This window comes from Chrysemys picta, chromosome 2, assembly GCF_011386835.1.
Source record: "Chrysemys picta bellii isolate R12L10 chromosome 2, ASM1138683v2, whole genome shotgun sequence".
Taxonomy (NCBI): domain Eukaryota; kingdom Metazoa; phylum Chordata; order Testudines; family Emydidae; genus Chrysemys; species Chrysemys picta.
Window position 1 is genome coordinate 63,568,572 of NC_088792.1, and position 16,756 is coordinate 63,585,327.

At 43.1% G+C, this 16,756-nt stretch overlaps 1 protein-coding gene and 1 long non-coding RNA gene across 14 annotated transcripts in view; one reads left to right on the forward strand and one right to left on the reverse strand.

The window, feature by feature from the left end:
- Positions 1-14,471, reverse strand: part of LOC101936791 (uncharacterized) — a 27,999-nt gene extending 13,528 nt beyond the window's left edge. For 5 of the 11 annotated variants that reach the window (XR_509774.3, XR_006173703.2, XR_010598312.1 and 2 more), the window contains exons 1-2: positions 3,326-14,245; positions 2,590-2,704 (exon numbers count right to left, since the gene is read on the reverse strand). This is a non-coding gene — a long non-coding RNA (uncharacterized LOC101936791). The other 6 variants (XR_257316.4, XR_010598314.1, XR_010598313.1 and 3 more) reach the window with 3 other exon arrangements.
- The window catches only part of KLHL7 (kelch like family member 7), a 37,539-nt gene continuing 35,248 nt past the window's right edge, over positions 14,466-16,756 (forward strand). Inside the window, exon 1 of one of the 3 annotated variants that reach the window (XM_065583344.1) lies at positions 14,466-15,134. In XM_065583344.1, coding sequence (XP_065439416.1) covers positions 15,015-15,134 — 120 coding nt within the window. In that variant the 5' untranslated portion in view covers positions 14,466-15,014. Of the gene's footprint in view, positions 15,461-16,756 lie in introns of all 3 variants that reach the window. The other 2 variants (XM_065583345.1, XM_065583347.1) reach the window with 2 other exon arrangements.

Here is a 16,756-nt window from a genome sequence, read left to right on the forward strand (position 1 = left end):
AAGGACCTTGACAAATTGGATAACTGATCTGAAATCAACAAGATGAAATTCAATAAAGACAATGGCAAAGTACTTCGCGTAGGAAATAAAAATTAAATACACAATTACAAAATGGGGAACACCTGGCTAGGCAGTAGTACTTCTGAAAAAGATTTCAGGGTTATAGTGGACCATAAATTAAATATGAGTCAATAATATGATGCATTTACTAAAAAGGGTAATATAATTCTCAGGTGTATTAACAGGAGTGTTGTATGTAAGACACGGGAGGTAACTGTCCCCCTCTACTCAGCACTGGTGAGGCCCCAGCTGGGCACCACGTTTTAAGAAAGATTTGGACAAATGGGAGAGTTCAGAGGAGAGCAATAAAAATGATAAAAGATTTAGAAAACGTGATCTTTAGAAAACCTGATATATGAGGAAAAGGTAAAAAAAAATGGTTATGTTTAATCATGAGAAATAATCCTAATAGTCTGAAGTTAGTGAATGGGAATCACCAGGACATAGAAGGATTTTGAGTTCTAATCCTCAATTAGGTTATAGGGTGAGGAAGCATTTAAGGATAACCACAGCTGATTTTCTAAATGAATGCAATACAATATAAACCGAGAAAGCACATTAAAAATATACCTCTTTCTGTGCTCACAATCTCACTTACTCTATTCCTTTAGCTAAGAGATGTGAACCAAAAAGAATCAGGGTGTTAACATCCTGTTACGGTAACGGTAATGCTTTAACCCTACTTACATGAGACATTTTGAGTTTTTGCCCTATACGTTAATCACTTAATTCCCAGCATTCATCATATATTAATTTAGTGTTTCCAATGACTTTAGCCCAAAAGGTTGAGTTTAAAAGCTTAATTCTAAAAGTAATGGACATTTCACCTGCAGCTATCTGCAAGACACACAGAGGCACTGTGATGAAGGCATCCATGCAATTTGTAACATCTGAGCTTGGATTGATTCAAACTTTCTCAAATTCATTTTCAATGCCAAACTGAAAGCCTGGCACCCATAGTCAATAATTAGTCTTTTTAGCTTTCTGTTAGTATTCCCACACTCCAGGAAGTTCCAGAAATACTTTTAAATAATAGCTGATTCTGCCTTTACACTTATCTCTAATTTTTTCAATATGATCCTTCCAAGTGAGCTAGCTATCAAATATCACACCTAAACATCGGAAGCTTTTAACCTGCCACTGCTGCTGGGCTTAAGAGCCGGTCTGCTGACTCTTCCAACCAATCAGGCGGGGTAGCCTATCAGGCAGCCTATTACAGACCAGCTGCACTCATCATGTTGCTTCCAGACTGCCTCTGCTGTAGGCCCTGCTTCTAGACATACTCTCCACTCTATTATCCACATCTTTAAGTAAAAGACTGAATAGTACTGGACCTAGTACAGACCCCTGCAGGACCCTACTAGATACATCCCCACAATTGGAGTGAACCATTGATAACTAATCTTGGAGTACAGTCTTTCAAACAGTCATTCACCCACCTATAGTAATTTAATCTAGTTCACATTTCCCTAGTTTGCTTATGAGAATGTCATGTGGGATTGTGTTAAAAGCCTTACTAAAATCAAGATATAGCAAACATTCAGCTTTCCCCCATCCTTTAGGCCAGTAACCCTGCCAAAGAAGGAGGTTGTTTGGGCATGATTTGTTCTAGACAAATCTATGTTGGCAATTACTTATTACCCTATTAGTGCTTACACATTATCCTCTAACTGCTTAAAAACCAATTGCTTACAAATTTGTTCCAGTATCTTTCCAGGTATCAAAGTTAGGCTGACTAGACTATAATTCTCTGGGTCCTCTTTCTTCCCTTTTCCAAAGATTGGTATTATGTTTGCCCTGTTCCAGTCCTCTAGGATCTCACCCATCCTTCATGAGTTCTCAAAAATAATCACTAATGGTTCTGAGATTGTTTCAGGTAGTTCCTTAAGTATCCTAGGATGAATTTCACTGGTCTTGCCAACTTGAATACATCCAACTTATCTAAATATTCTTTAACCTGTTCTTTCCCATTTGTTGCTAATATTCATTGCTGTTTGCAGTGTTGTTGTAGCTAGGTGGACCCAGGATATGAGAGAGACAAGGTGGATTACTGAACTACGGTAATTTCTATTGGTGAGAGAAACAAACTTTCGAGCTCCACAGAGTTTTGTGATGAGAACTGAAGAGAGACCTGTATCAGACAACATGCTAAACAAACAAAGTCTTTGGAACAATGTCAGTTCTGAGCAGCTGCTGAGGAAGTAATGAGTAACTGATGAGAGGGCTAGTTTTTTTTTTTTTTTTTTTTTGTAATTTTCATCTTATGGATGTCAAAATGACTCAGCTGCAATATACAGCCCTCTCACTCATCTAGCATACAGATGTATTCTCATGAGATCTTCTAGAGCATGTATTAACCTAGTGCAAATAGAGCCATTTGTAGACAGATATATATATACACACTGCTCCTACTGTAGCCAGTAGGGGTTATGAACACCTACGAGATAGATGTGCTCACAATCTTTAATATAGGTGCTGGCACCATATTTTTAGGGAAGACGCATCTTAAATGTTGACAGTATTATATACCTTGATCGTACGCACTTTGGGGCAGGGACCATCTTTTCATTCTGTGTTTGTACAGTGCCCAGCACAATGGGATCCGGGTCTATGACTAAGGCTCCGAGGGGCTATGATAATATACCTAATTAATAAAATAATATAGCTACTTACAAGTAATTCAAAGAATAAAAATGGCACAATAAAAATACTCATCATGAACTGTGATAGGTGAAACTCCATTATTGTTTCAATACACTACACACTGCTAACTGTAACTTTAGTCACAGTTATTACTTATAATAAAGCTTTCTGTGAATGAATTCATTCAGTCTAAGAAGATTCTGCTGTGTTTAATGTTACAGTTTTGTTCAGACTGCTAGAGCCTTTCACTTAGTGAAAAATCTGTTAGGACAGCACAGAATACATCCATGTCACTTACAGAATGTCTTTGGAAAGGGAAGCCTAAAAGGTTTTCCAATTAAATTACCAGGATTGAAATGAAGCAAGAAGATACAACATTTCATCTGTGTGGATGCTGAAAGTTCCATCTTGTCAGGTGAAATGGTGCAAAATTTATTCTAAAAAGACACATTTTTTCCCAGCTACAAACATTATGCCAAAGTTGATTTTAGGAAAGAAGTGGATAATGGGTTATCTTGTGAGATGGCAGCTATGACATAAATTTTGATTTGACCACAATCTACCCTGCACAGCTCAGTGGCTGAAATAGTAGCAATACAGATACAGAATGGCAGCCTCATACCTTGCCCATAGGTTTTGAAGTGTGAATTTCATCCTCTCCAACCTTCAGCACATCACCCAATTTATTCTGTCTGGTACAGGAAGAAGTAAATTTCACTCTCATAACAGAAAAAGGGGAATAGTTAGAAATAATGGAGCATTCCAGGCAAAATCTGAAATTTTACTAATCCTAACCACCCAAAAACACACTGAATTCTCCATCCAATCTGACAGCCCATGCTCGAATTAAGCCAGGAAACAGATATTAAAGCATCAAGTACTGAACAAGAAACAAAAGTAATATTGGATATGGTGGGTCACAGGTCAATGCCTAATGCCTCATCGGTTTTCTAATGAGAATACCTCTGCAGTAACTTGTCTTTCAAACTAAATTTTGATCTTAATTCTGTAGTTATGTTAGCCTCACTTTCCACATAAAAAAAACACAACAGTAATTCTTATTGTAGTAAAAAGAACAGATTTGGTTCTTAAAACCTTGGGCAACTACATAAGTAACATAACACTGTTAATATTACTTAGATATTTTAGTTGGCTACACAGTGACTCGCCTCAATTGCATGTTTCATGAAGATGACTCATACATCCTTTCTTTGAAGGCATCAAATTACAGAACACATTTGGAATGGAAAACATGTTTTACTTAAAACGTTTACAGAAATATCATTAAGACCAAGGATGTATCCATGGGGAAATAGCGTTTCTGAGTTCCTTTAAATTATGGTGGTGGTCCAGGATATATGAAGATTGTCCTTTTTTTTGTCATTTTCTGGCAGCGTGCTACTGTTTTAAAAAATTGTACCCAGCTCCTTTTATGATGTGTGATGCTTTGCAAATGCAGATAAATCATAATGGTTACAATGATAATTAAGAACAGCTTTGTCTTAAAATTCTAGAGCCAGATTGTTGCTATTCTTCTCCGTCCCCCACAAATTGCCATATGGAAGGTCTTTTCTGTGCACAAGATCTCTCTGTTCCTGTGCAAAAGTAAGGGGTCAGCCCTGCTCCATGGCACATATTCTTAATCTCTGGTACATGGAAGTTCTCTGCAGGGTTCGGAAGGCAGAGAGGCAATGTAAGATAGACATTGTTCCTCCACCAACCTCATGCAGAATCTGTAGAAAAGTTAATACAGTCTGAGACTGCAGCAGGTATGGGAATCCATAACAATCTACATGAATTGTAAGATATTCAGATCTCTATCCACCTTACTTTAACTGATCATTATTCTTTGAGAAGTTAATGAAGATAAGTTTTTCACCTGGGAATTTCCTTTCTTTTCCTTTTTATTTTTTAAAGGAGGAGCATCTCATAGATAGGATCAGGTGAGACGCAAAAGAGATCAAGGATATATTAGTTTTATCTGGGGAGAATAGTATATAGTTGTGAGGACAGAGTTGAAACTGTTTGTAGAAACATTTTTCTATGCTGAAATCCAACATTTGCAGGAATCAATTTGTATAATGGGATGGGCTAAATTAACATATAACTGCTACTGGTGCACTCCCCTTTCCTGCACCTTAGTGTAACTCTTTGCTGAAATACAGGCCAGAGTTCAGTCTTTGAAGGATTTTTTTTGGAAAGCATCCCACATGGGGCTCAGCAAAATTTTTCAAATAGTTTATTCCATGAAAAATGCAGTTTCAGTCAGCCTGAAACTATTCATGAATTTGCTCAATAGTTTTTGCCATTTTAAAAAAAACTAAATTCACAAGGGGACCTTGGTATCCTTCACAAAACACATAGCTGTGTAGGTGAAGTTCCTTGGATAGCCTTTAGCCCAGTGGTTAGGGCACCCATCTGGAAGAAGGAAGACTCAGGTTCAAATCTCTGCTCTGGCCTGGAGCAGAATCCAGGTCTCCCCTTCCCTCACCCGCATTCCAGGTGGGTGTCCTAACTACCAGGCTATAGGCCAGGGGTAAGCAACCTATGGCACGTGTGCCGAAGGCAGCACGTGAGCTGATTTTCAGTGTCACTCACACTGCCTGAGTCCTGACCATCGGTCCGGGGGGCTCTGCATTTTAATTTAATTTTAAATGAAGCTTCTTAAACATTTTAAAAACCTTATTTACTTTACATACAATAGTTTAGTTATGTATTATAGGCTTATAGAAAGAGACCTTCTAAAAACATTAAAATGTATTACTGGCACGTGAAACCTTAAATTAGAGTGAATAAATGAAGACTCAGCACACCACTTTTGAAAAGTTGCTGATCCCTGCTATAGGCTATTCTTGGGTGGGTCACTCTCAGTCTGTCATGTTGAAACTGTTCCACTTTGTATAAAATTCTTGAATATTCATTGGAACGGGGATTTGAACATGGGGCTCCCTCCACTTGGGTGAGTGACTAACAACTGGGCTGTGGGATATTCTGTAGTGGGTTTTTCTCACTCTCTCCTGTTGAAGCTGTTCCACTTTGTGGAAAATATTTGAACAGTTTCTGGGCCAGAAAGAGAGAGAGAATGTTTCTATATTCTTTTTGTTTCTGTTTCCAATTCTGACACTGACCCACTGTGAGAGCTAAGACAAGCCACTTAACCTCACTGTGCCTCAGTTTCCCCTATTTATATATTGGGTATGTTAATGCTTATTTCCTCCTAGAGTTTAGGCAACACAGGGAGATATCCTGAGCTAGCATCTGATTAGGTGCAGCTAAGTCCCTTAAAAGAAGGATGGATTAGTTGTAGACAGAAGACAGCAGTATGGACATTCTGTGTTCTAGAAGTCAGGGCAGGGAGTGCTGAGGAAATACAGGAGCGATCCATTTTGGTTTGTATTTTGTAGTTTTGAGTTTACTTTTTAAACTGTGTGGAAGAATGCAGGTAGAAGCTTTTGCCAAGTTGGACATCATACAGAACCCCTGCAACAAAACCCAACCCAGAAAAGGTGATTGTCAAACACACCTCAGCCTCCAGTGGATTTTTCTTGTCACTCAGCAACTGGCCTTACTACAAATCCTACATCACCAAGACTACTTGCCCATATTCCCTCCACCCAAGGAAGACTGGCCCTTGTTCTGTCTGGAACCTCTGCAGTACCCCTATATCCTGCTGGCCCAGGAAGTGAAGACCTGACCTTGGACCCACATGTTAGTCTTCCACATGACAGCATATTGCATTACCAGTAGCCTGCCAGGCCATTATACTTCAAAGATGCTCACATTGTCTTGCTGCATCTAATTATGATATTATAATGCAAAACTAGTAATAAATTTCTGCAGTGTTTGAAGTCATTACAACTTAAAATATTGTTTTTGTAGGGGTGGGTCCAGGGAAGTTAATTGGTTTAGCAATATGGATGGTAGAAGACACTGATATTTATCCTTCCTCTGAGAGTAAACAAGCTAACTTTAAGAAAAGGACTTGAACTAGCTAATACACTAACAAAACCAAACAAAAACATTTAATCTAAGTCAAACACCCATGATCAGAGAGGATAATGTGTAATAAGTACTATTACAGCAATAACTTCACCCCACCCATTAGCTGGTTGACCAAGAGGTCAGCCAAGCAAGATTCAGGGTTTTTTCCTCCTTTTGTAATAGTTTGTTTTATCTGTTCCCATACGGAGATTATTTTCAGAACATTTACATGTATTTGTCATAGTTGCCTCCCTAGGGTGGCCCTGAGAAGAAGTTATTCCACAACAAGCTAGAACAGGAATGTAGTCAGTTACAAGAAGAACAGTGCTTGACTGAACATACATACTGAACTATCAGAGAGAAGCAGATAACTTAACAATTGATATCAGTCACTGGAACTTTAATAAGAGTGTTTCCTCTGACTGTTCACCAGGCTCTTCGTTTAAATTGGGGCTAAAAAACAAAGTGGTTCACATAGTCTGAATACAAATCACTTAATCCCTCAGATAATCAGGTATCTCTGTCACAAACTCACTAGTTCTCCCAGTTAACTATGGAGTCTTCCAGGAAAGACAAAGTGAACAAAATTTGAACACCTTGTGTAAAAAGAAAGATGGGGGGGAAATTAAATACAGGTGTTCCTTCTACATCATGAAGAAGCAAAAGAGGGCACAAACCCACTCCCCCCTCCCCCCCAACACACACCAAGGTCATTTTTAAAACTCCAGTGCTATTTAAACAGCTAGCACCAACTTCAGTTGCAAACCGCAACTCAGTGAGTTGTAAGAGAAAAGAAGTTACCCTTTTCCTTTGGCCATAGACTCATAAGCCATAATTGCGTAGGAAGAAAACTAAGGAACCATTTCTGCAAGAAAAAGGAAAAAGAAGTGTAGAACAAAGAGCTCTACAGCACTAGAAACAGACACTAAGTCATTTACTCAATGTAACAATGAAACACCCATTCCAGACAAGCCATTAGAAAAACTTTTAATAACAAATTGTGCAAAAAGGAGTATGCCAATTCAACCAAGAAACACTGTTCAAATACAAATCCCCTTAGATCTCAAGGAAGGACCAAGAGAGATGGGGCAATGTTTTTTCATGGGGAGAGAAAGTTGGCACCCATCAACAACCTGCCCCCACAAAGACTGCTGTGCAATTTTTGACATTTTTAAATGTCCCTGTGGTCAGGCAGCCACCTGCTAAGCACCTCCTCATGGCCTCAGGTGGCTTCACAGAACTCTGCCTCAGTTTTCCCTCCCCAGGGTTTTCTCTCTCTCCCAGGAATTCACAGGGCTCAGCTCTCCAGCTATGTCACCATCAGAGTTCCATTCCCTTTCAGGGTAATGAAAGTCCCAACAAAGAAGTTCTTTTGCCCCACTTGGGCTCATCAGCTTGTCTTCTGGCCTCCCTGCTGTGGGACAGAGCACTAGCTCCTAGGTTGCTTCCCTAAATCCCTCTCACAATCTCAGCCTTTCTAGCCTATCTTTCAGTCATCCTTGCTCTAGGATAGGGTCCCAGGTAACTTCCATTGAGTGCCCTGAGTCCAGGGCCATAGAATCCCAAATAGCTCCTTCTGGTTCCTCTTCCAAACTGTGTTCTCTGCCCTTTCCTGAGGCTCAGATGTTCATCCGTTTCCCACCTTATCCCAATTAGTCCTACCCCCTTAGGCCAGGAAGCCACTAATTATGAAACAGGCACAGCTGGTCCCATTTCCCCTTAGAGGAGCCAGTCATCCTGTGACAGTACGAAACTAAGGTGGAGTTTTGATTGGGGCAATTCCTGTGAGATCTTCCTGATGCACAATGGAAGCACACAGGCAATATGAAACCTGCTCCTCTGAATACATTGAGCCAGCTCCACAGACTGTTGTAGTGGAGCAGTAGATCCACGATCTCCCTGACCTCTCTGGGGAAATTTACACTTCAGGATACATAGCACTCCTTGCCCTTCCCTGAGTGCAGAGGCTGCGATTGTCCCCAGCCCTGGTATAGGGCACACAAGGTGGTGGTCCCACTTTACTTCCTATACATCCAAGAAAAGACCAGGGACACTAAAATCAGAGTTCGTGTTCAACAGGGGGATGTTATTAATATTTAACGTTTGTGCCTATTCATATGAGTATTATCACAGAGTTTTGCTCAAATTTAAATATTTCTAAACATCTTAATCTTTAGACACACCGGAATAATTTTTGAGATTCCCATGGGATGACCCAACCCTTCCACCCTCCTCTTATAGTAAAAAAATGAAGCATTGATCTTGCATACATAGCTGCCAGAATAAAATGCAGGACAGAAACCTTAGTTATCTGCATGCCAGCACACTACACTACTGCTGCACCAAGAGAGAGGCTGGTTTTGATGTTTCTACATTGCTATGGATTAGAGGTTATTGGAGTAACCAAACATTTCAGGATACACAGGAATAATGCACAAACCTGTTCAGCAGCATTAGTTGAAAGCTCAAAATGTAATATGATGCAGTTCTTGAGACTGCTGTGAAAAAGATGTCGTTTGTACCAGTCCAACTACTTTCCCACCCAATCCTGTGAATAAAATACTCTTTTGGGAGGATCTAAATGTCTCTTATAACCTCAGTTTGTGGATTGGAGTATAAGACACAGTTAATGTTTGTACAGGGCTTTGAAAACATAATGTTCCATACCAGTGCTAATTATTATGATAAAATTATCTTAATTTGCATAATATGCCAATTTACACTGCAAGTTGCCTATTTCTTTTTCAGTTAAATTATCTGACGATTTCTTATTTTTGTAATGGGTACCTCTATCACTTCTACAATTTCCAATCAGCACCACCACCACCATGCTTACATGGTGAGGATCTATGGTGCTGAATGTCCCTGGTCACATTGTATAACTTTATTCCAGGACTCTGAAAGCTTCATAGGATTATCACTGATCTGGTGCAGCCAGGTCAATCGCTGAAGACTGTAGCTACCGCCAGCCTGTGGCCGGACAACGTCCCCTCCTGACCTCAAGTCTGATCTTCTGGGCTCAATTTGTGGGCACTTTATCTCCGATGGGGCTACATAACCAAAAAGTGCCTGCCACTGGTGACCAATGATTTCTATCCTCTCAAGGACAGTTCTCAATAATACCTCCCCATTACTGATAAAAATCAAACCATCTTATGCCCTGCAATTGCCGTTACCAATGCATATAAAATGTCTTCTGATGAATTCTTTAAGCAATGTCCATGTTTCAGATCCATATACAGGACTGTCGCATCTTATGCGCATTTAACATGCGCGATTTCAGCTTTACGCAGTCGGCAAAAACAAAAAAAGAGAAAAATAACAATTTTAATACTGTACCTGTAGTGCGGGCGATTCCGCCCGCCATTACACTCAATGTAATTTTGACTATACGCGATTTTCACTTTACGCGCTGACTGCAGAATGTAACCCCAGCGTACGATGCGACAGACCTGTAAGAGGATTGGAAGTACACAGGTATTCTTCCAATCCCCACCCCAAAATTCTGAATAAAAGACTTTCCATGTGTGCCTTATGTTGTACGCTTTCCCATGTTCCTCTTAAGGCTGAAAACCCTACCCACATCATGAAATCTAGGACCTTGGCATATATTTTTTTCTTCTTCATGAAAAAATGTCCCCCTTGTCTTTTAGTTTACTTGTATATGGAAAATGTTATCTGGTTTTCATCAAAAGAGGAGGATGGAATCCACGAAGATCCATGTTTCTGATGCATTCCAGCTACTAACTTCCCTATATTCAGCTGTAAATATAAAACTCATCTCTTTGACTTATGATAGGTTGTCTTCAATACATTATATACACACACAAAGCCCACCAAGAACTAATAAAGCTATTTCTCCCCGCTGGCTGGAAAGGAAGGAAGAGACAGAGATTGTTGTTTCTATTTTTAAATACTCATGAGGCACTCAGACACTATGTTGATACAGGCCATATAAGTACTTAAATCAGGAGTGGGCAAACTACAGCCTCAGGGCCGCATCTGGCCCTCCAGACGTTTTAATCAGGCCCTCAAGCTCCCGCCAGGGAGCAGGGTCCAGGGCTTGCCCCGCTCCAGTGCTCCAGCCGGGGAGCCGAGTCGGGGGTTGGCCCCACTCCATGCGTGCCGTGGCTCCACATGGCTCCCAGAAGCAGCAGCATGTCCCCACTCTGGCTCCTACGTGTAGGGGCAGCCAGGGGGCTCCGCAAGCTGCCCCCGCCCCAAGCCCGGCCCCCATAGCTCCCACTGGCCGGGAACTGTGGCCAATGGGAGCTGCGGGGGTGGCACCTGCATACGGGGCAACGCGCAGAGCTGCCTGCCCGCACCTCTGCGTAGGAGCTGGAAGGGGGACATCCTGCTGCTTCCAGGAGCTGCTTGAGGTAAGCGCTGCCCGGAGCCTGCTCCCCTCCCCCGAGCCCCGATCCCTTTCCCACCCTCCAAACCCCTCGGTCCCAGCCCGGAGCCCCCGCCTGCACCCCCAACCCCTCATCCCCAGCCCCACCCCCAGCTGGAGTCGTCACCCCCCCCCCAACCCCAGTCTGGAGCCCCTCCTATACCCTGAACTCCTCGTTTCTGGCCCCACCCCAGAGCCCGCAGCCCCCTCCTGCACCTTTAACTCCTCATTTCTGGCCTCATTCCAGAGCCCACATCCCAAGCCGGAGCCCTCGCCCCCTCCCACACCCAAACCCCCAATTTTGTGAGCATTCATACAATTTCCATACCCAGATGTGGTTCTCAGGCCAAAAAGTTTGCCCATCCCTGATTTTGATAGAATACACTCACACCACTATGTCTTCTTTTGTACTTACTGTACCTGAGATTATCTTCCACTGTTGTATGCAGTAGCCATATCAGTCCCAGGAAAACTTCGCTCTTTCACCAACAGAAGTTGGTCCAATAAAAGATATTACCTCAACCACCTTGTTTCTGCGGTTGTTTAGCACACCTCACAATGTGCAGGATGTGAACTAGTGGTGCTATATTAATAAGAGATTTTCAACAAAGAGTCTATAATATTTAGAAATGGACAGAAAATGTATTGTTATATCCAGATCAGGTTCAGATTACCAATCAAAAACAATGGTTGGAGTTCAAAAGTACCCAACTCTTCTGAGCTGTTTCAATAAGATTTCATCCAACAATGGTGGACATTTTGTGAGTTTAACTGATCTAGGGTTCTCCTCCACATGAATAGTCAATATCACCAACATCAACTGCTCTTATGAGTTTTCCACCATTTAGGACTATATATTGGAAGAATAGCTGTTCTTGTGTATCCCAACTAGGAAATAGGCCTCTTCTGGTTTTGTTTTTGTTCTGAAACTAAAATTTTATAGGTAGGTTTGGATCTGTACACCCTGGAATTTGAAATGGGGCAGATTCAAGATCTCAGTTTTGGTCCATTTGTAATATAATTGCCAGGATAAGCCTGGGATGGCAGACTCAACATGGCAATGATATTATATGTACATTTCTCCTTTCTGTTTTTACAACGTATTAGATAAAAGGGAAAGCCAGGTAATATCTCTGTCACTATCTTATCCTAGGGTGACCTCCTAGTGATAAATGAAATAAAGGATAAATATATTAAAATACCAAATCTGATTTCTATAGTATAATATGGATTTCTATACAAAATAATTTGTGTACTACAAAAAGTCACACACGATTATTGCTGCAGCACAGGACAAAGTACATCATATAGTGACTTAGTACAGTATAAGGATATTAGGCACCACATATAATATGTTCCTTAAACTAAAGATCATATATAAATCCCTTTCTCCTACAAATCACAGGGTTACTCAGTTATAAAACCTCGGCAGCATGGAATTAAAAGTAGAGCACTTACAAGTCAAAGTGGGACTATCCTCTAGATAAAAGCTGTATCCTGCCAGTTTTAACCCCAACACCCAAATTTTCACTGCAAAAACTTGGAACGGCTAGATTTTGTACCATGATACTTTGAGATCTGTTTTCTTCTGGTGGACTAGGACATGCTGCATATTTATGTACTAAATTTAGATGCTAAAACTGGGAGGAAGGACAGTTATGCAGCCAAAATTAGCCATATCCAGCAGAATGCAAATGCAAGCCGGGGAATGGTCCTGCTATTGTGGGGAACTTTCCTGGCTTCTGCACTACCCCAGTGAAGTGGGCTAGCGAAAGGATCTGAGTCCTCGCTCCCACTTCCTTTACCCAGAGGCCTCCCTGCCCTTGAGGACTCCCCTCCACTCTCCTGTGTGGCAGAGTCCTCATAACCCCAACAAGGCTGGGCCCAGGATTCCTGGGGGGCTCAACCCCCAACCCTGCTGTGGTCACCTAGGACAGGGCCTAGGGTGTCCCCACTCCAGGGCACTCTCTCTGCACTGGGCACCTCCCTGACCCACTGATCATTTCATACAATTTAAAGCAAGTACAAGTTGTTTAATTAACAATTAATTTTAAAAAAGAATAAGAAAAATGGGAAAGCTTAAAGGAAAACACATCACCCTGCTCTGTGGCAGGGAACATCACAAACAGTGTCTCTGGACATCAGGGCACTTCACAGTCTGTTCCTTGTAGGTCCCAGGTCTCCTTCTCAGGCCCTGGCTGTGCTGCAGGGATGCTGGCGGTTGGACACTTGCAATTGTGGTGGCCACATACCTCCTGGCTTTGGGTGGTGGGACCCTTCTTCCCAGCGTCAGCTCCCCGTCGGGTTAAGATCTCCCTCCCAGTCTGGCCTACGAGGACCCTTGGCTGGGGGGTGTCTTTCTGCGCTGGGCCCTTTGCCCAAGGTCCCCCCTTGGCTGGCCCCAGTTGCTCACCACACCTGGCTCTGTGGCTGCAGCTCTGCTCCCAGCACAGGATCTGCTCTCTCCCTGGGCTGTCTCTGGCTGCTTTTCTGACCCCTCTGGATCTGGCATGGCTCTGCTCCCCAGCTCAACTTGGGCCCCTGCTCTCTCCATAGCTCGGCCCCACTCTGTTTGACCCAGGCAATTCCAGCTCACACGGAGGATGGGACCCCCCCTGGCCTCCTGACTCCCTGATTAGCCTGCCTGCCCTGTCAATTAGGCTGACCTGGACCACTGGCCTCTCCCCATTGTTCCTGGGGACTGTCAGTCTCAGGGTCCTGATTTCCCATCAACCCTTCCCCTTTTAGTGCTGGGAGCTAGCCAACCAAAACACCCCCACTGAGTGTTAGTAAGGGGGCAACAGTCCCCTTACATAAACACCACATTAAAGTTAAAAGTAAAGGGATGTGCTGAAATCCAGATTGGGGGAGGAGGGGGGGCAGACTAGTCAAAAATTTGGCAGGATCCAGGTATTTATAGTATTATTGTTCCAGGATATACCAGAATTTTTTTTAAGTGCAAGAACAGCAGCTACACTTGTTCTCAGGCTCTGGCGGATAAATATGATTGTGACCACACAGTGGCAGGTTCCCTGTTTTGCAGTGGTGTGGTGCCAATATGCTCAGGGCTGGATTGGTGCCCAAGCAGCGACTAGTTGTTTCCTCCCTAAAAGGGAAGGGGTTTTTTTTATAGAGGGGGCGGGAGGACAAAACCCGTCAGGAACCAGTTTTTACCTTTTCCCCTAAACATTGTATGCCTCCGAAGCTCTGCAGCTGGCAGCTCGGATAACACAGTAAAACGCGCGGGGTTTGCACAGCCCTGTTCCCCTCCGCAAAGCACACACGCGCGTCCACCACCCCGCAGCGTGCTCTCAGCATTGCACATTCAGGCGTGCGCGTGCGCACTTGACTCAACCCTCCTCCCCCGCCCCTGTTAATAAAGCAAGCACGTGACCCATTCCACCTCCTGGTCCTTTGTTTGTTTGGCTCCGGAGCGCCTGCGGGGGTAGGAGGAAGACTAGAGATAGACCCCCGCGCCGTTCTATGACGTCAGTGTGCGCCGGTCCGCTCCCCCCCCGCCCCCTTTGGGAATTATGTAGGATTTTCTCCAGGAGCTCACATTCTATCGGTGGAACGTTGGCGATCGATGTGTCGCGCGCCCCCACCATCCCCGGAGCGCTGCAGCCGCGGGCCCCAGGCTGCGTTCCCAGGCGTCTGCACTAGGGACTGGTTGGCCCTGCGGCTTCTCCTGGGATCTGATCAGTCCGGCTCCTCCGGCTGCCGCGGCAGGTGATTGCCCAGGTGGCTCGCTCTGCTGGCTGCCCGGTTGTAGAAGCAGCAGGAGGTTTTGTAGTGCGTGGTTACGCAGCCTACTCGTCCGTCTGGGATCTTAGTTAGGGCAGTTCGGTGTGTGATAATTGGCTTCCTTTGGCTGCTGTGTATGGGCCTGCGTGAGTCCTGCCAGCCTTTGTTTTCTTGGTGGTGAGAGGAGGGGAGCATGGCAGCCTCTGGGTCGGAAAAAAGCAACAAGAAGAAAACAGAGAAGAAACTTGCAGCCCGAGAAGAAGCTAAACTGCTGGCGAGCTTTATGGGAGTCATGAATACCATGCGAAAACAGGTAGGGCAGGAGATACAGCTGAAGGAGCAGAACGTCCTGTGTTCTTTCGCTGTTTGTGGTGAAATCTGCCCTATAGGATCCAATATCCAGTGTCTAGTAGCCAATATCATCACCACCCAGTCTTAGTAAACTGATCTATATCAACCTCAAATTTCCCAGTAATTGTAGTTAAGAACATGTCATCATTAGTCCTGTCCTTTGTTTTTGGATGCATGTGTGGGCTTCCACTGACTTCTCTGCATAGCTTTGAGTATGCACTGGAAACTGTAACCAAGTAAGCTACACAAGGTCTGAATTATTGTTCCCATTTTACAGGCACCAAGCATGTAAGTAATTTTCCCACGGGCACACATCTGGTCAGATGTTGATCCCAGGAATCCTGCTATCCCACTTGTATTCACTAGACAATTCAACTTTGTTTCATCTTTAATAGATGTCTCCCTGTCTATAGGGTGGTTGCTTAAGACAATTTTCAGTATTATTGTGTTAAACCAACATCTGCTTTTAAGTATTCTAATAGGGGTAATCCACCAATTCAGAGTTTGAGCCCAACCAAAACTAATTTATCAGCTAGGCTTCAGTATCCTTTATTAAATGAATATGTTCATATAGAATAATCTAGAGATCTGGTGGAGCTTCTAAAAATTGTTTAGGGATGGACAAAACCCCTTTCTATTTAATCCTCGCACATATTGGACTGAGAGGAAGATGTCACAAAACGAATTGTATGAAATACAAGCAATAAGTAGACTCAGCATGCTTTGGGCATTGTAAAAATAATAAATAGCTGCTGACATACTTGTGTACTGTGGCACAGTGTCAAGTATCAGGGGGTAGCCGTGTTAGTCTGTATCAACAAAAACAGCAAGGAGACTGGTGGCACCTTAAAGACTAACAGATTTATTTGGGCATAAGCTTTCGTGGGTAAAACCTCACTTCTTCAGATGCATAGAGTGAAAGTTACAGATGCAGGCATTATATACTGACACATGGAGAGCAGGGAGTTACTTCGCAAGTGGAGAACCAGTGTTGACAGGGCCAATTCAATCAGGGTGGATGTAGTCCACTCCCAATAATAGATGAGGAGGTGTCAATTCCAGGAGAGGAAAAGCTGCTTCTGTAATGAGCCAGCCACTCCCAGTCCCTATTCAAACCCAGATTAATGGTGTTAAATTTGCAAATGAATTTTAGTTCTGCTGTTTCTCTTTGAAGTCTGTTTCTGAAGTTTTTTTTGTTCAATGCTAGTGACTTTTAAATCTGTAATAGAATGACCAGGAAGACTGAAGCGTTCACTTACTGGCTTATGTATGTTACCATTCCTGATGTCCGATTTGTGTCCATTTATTCTTTTGCGGAGGGACTGTCCGGTTTGGCCAATGTACATGGCAGAGGGGCATTGCTGGCACATGATGGCATATATAACATTAGTGGATGTGCAGGTGAATGAGCCCTTCAACACCATCCTGGCCACCATGGATGTAGAAGCTCTTTACACCAATATTCCACATGAGGATGGACTACAAGCTGTCAGGAACAGTATCCCTGATGAGGCCACAGCACACCTGGTGGCTGAGCTTTGTGACTTTGTCCTCACCCACAACCACTTCAGATTTGGGGACAAC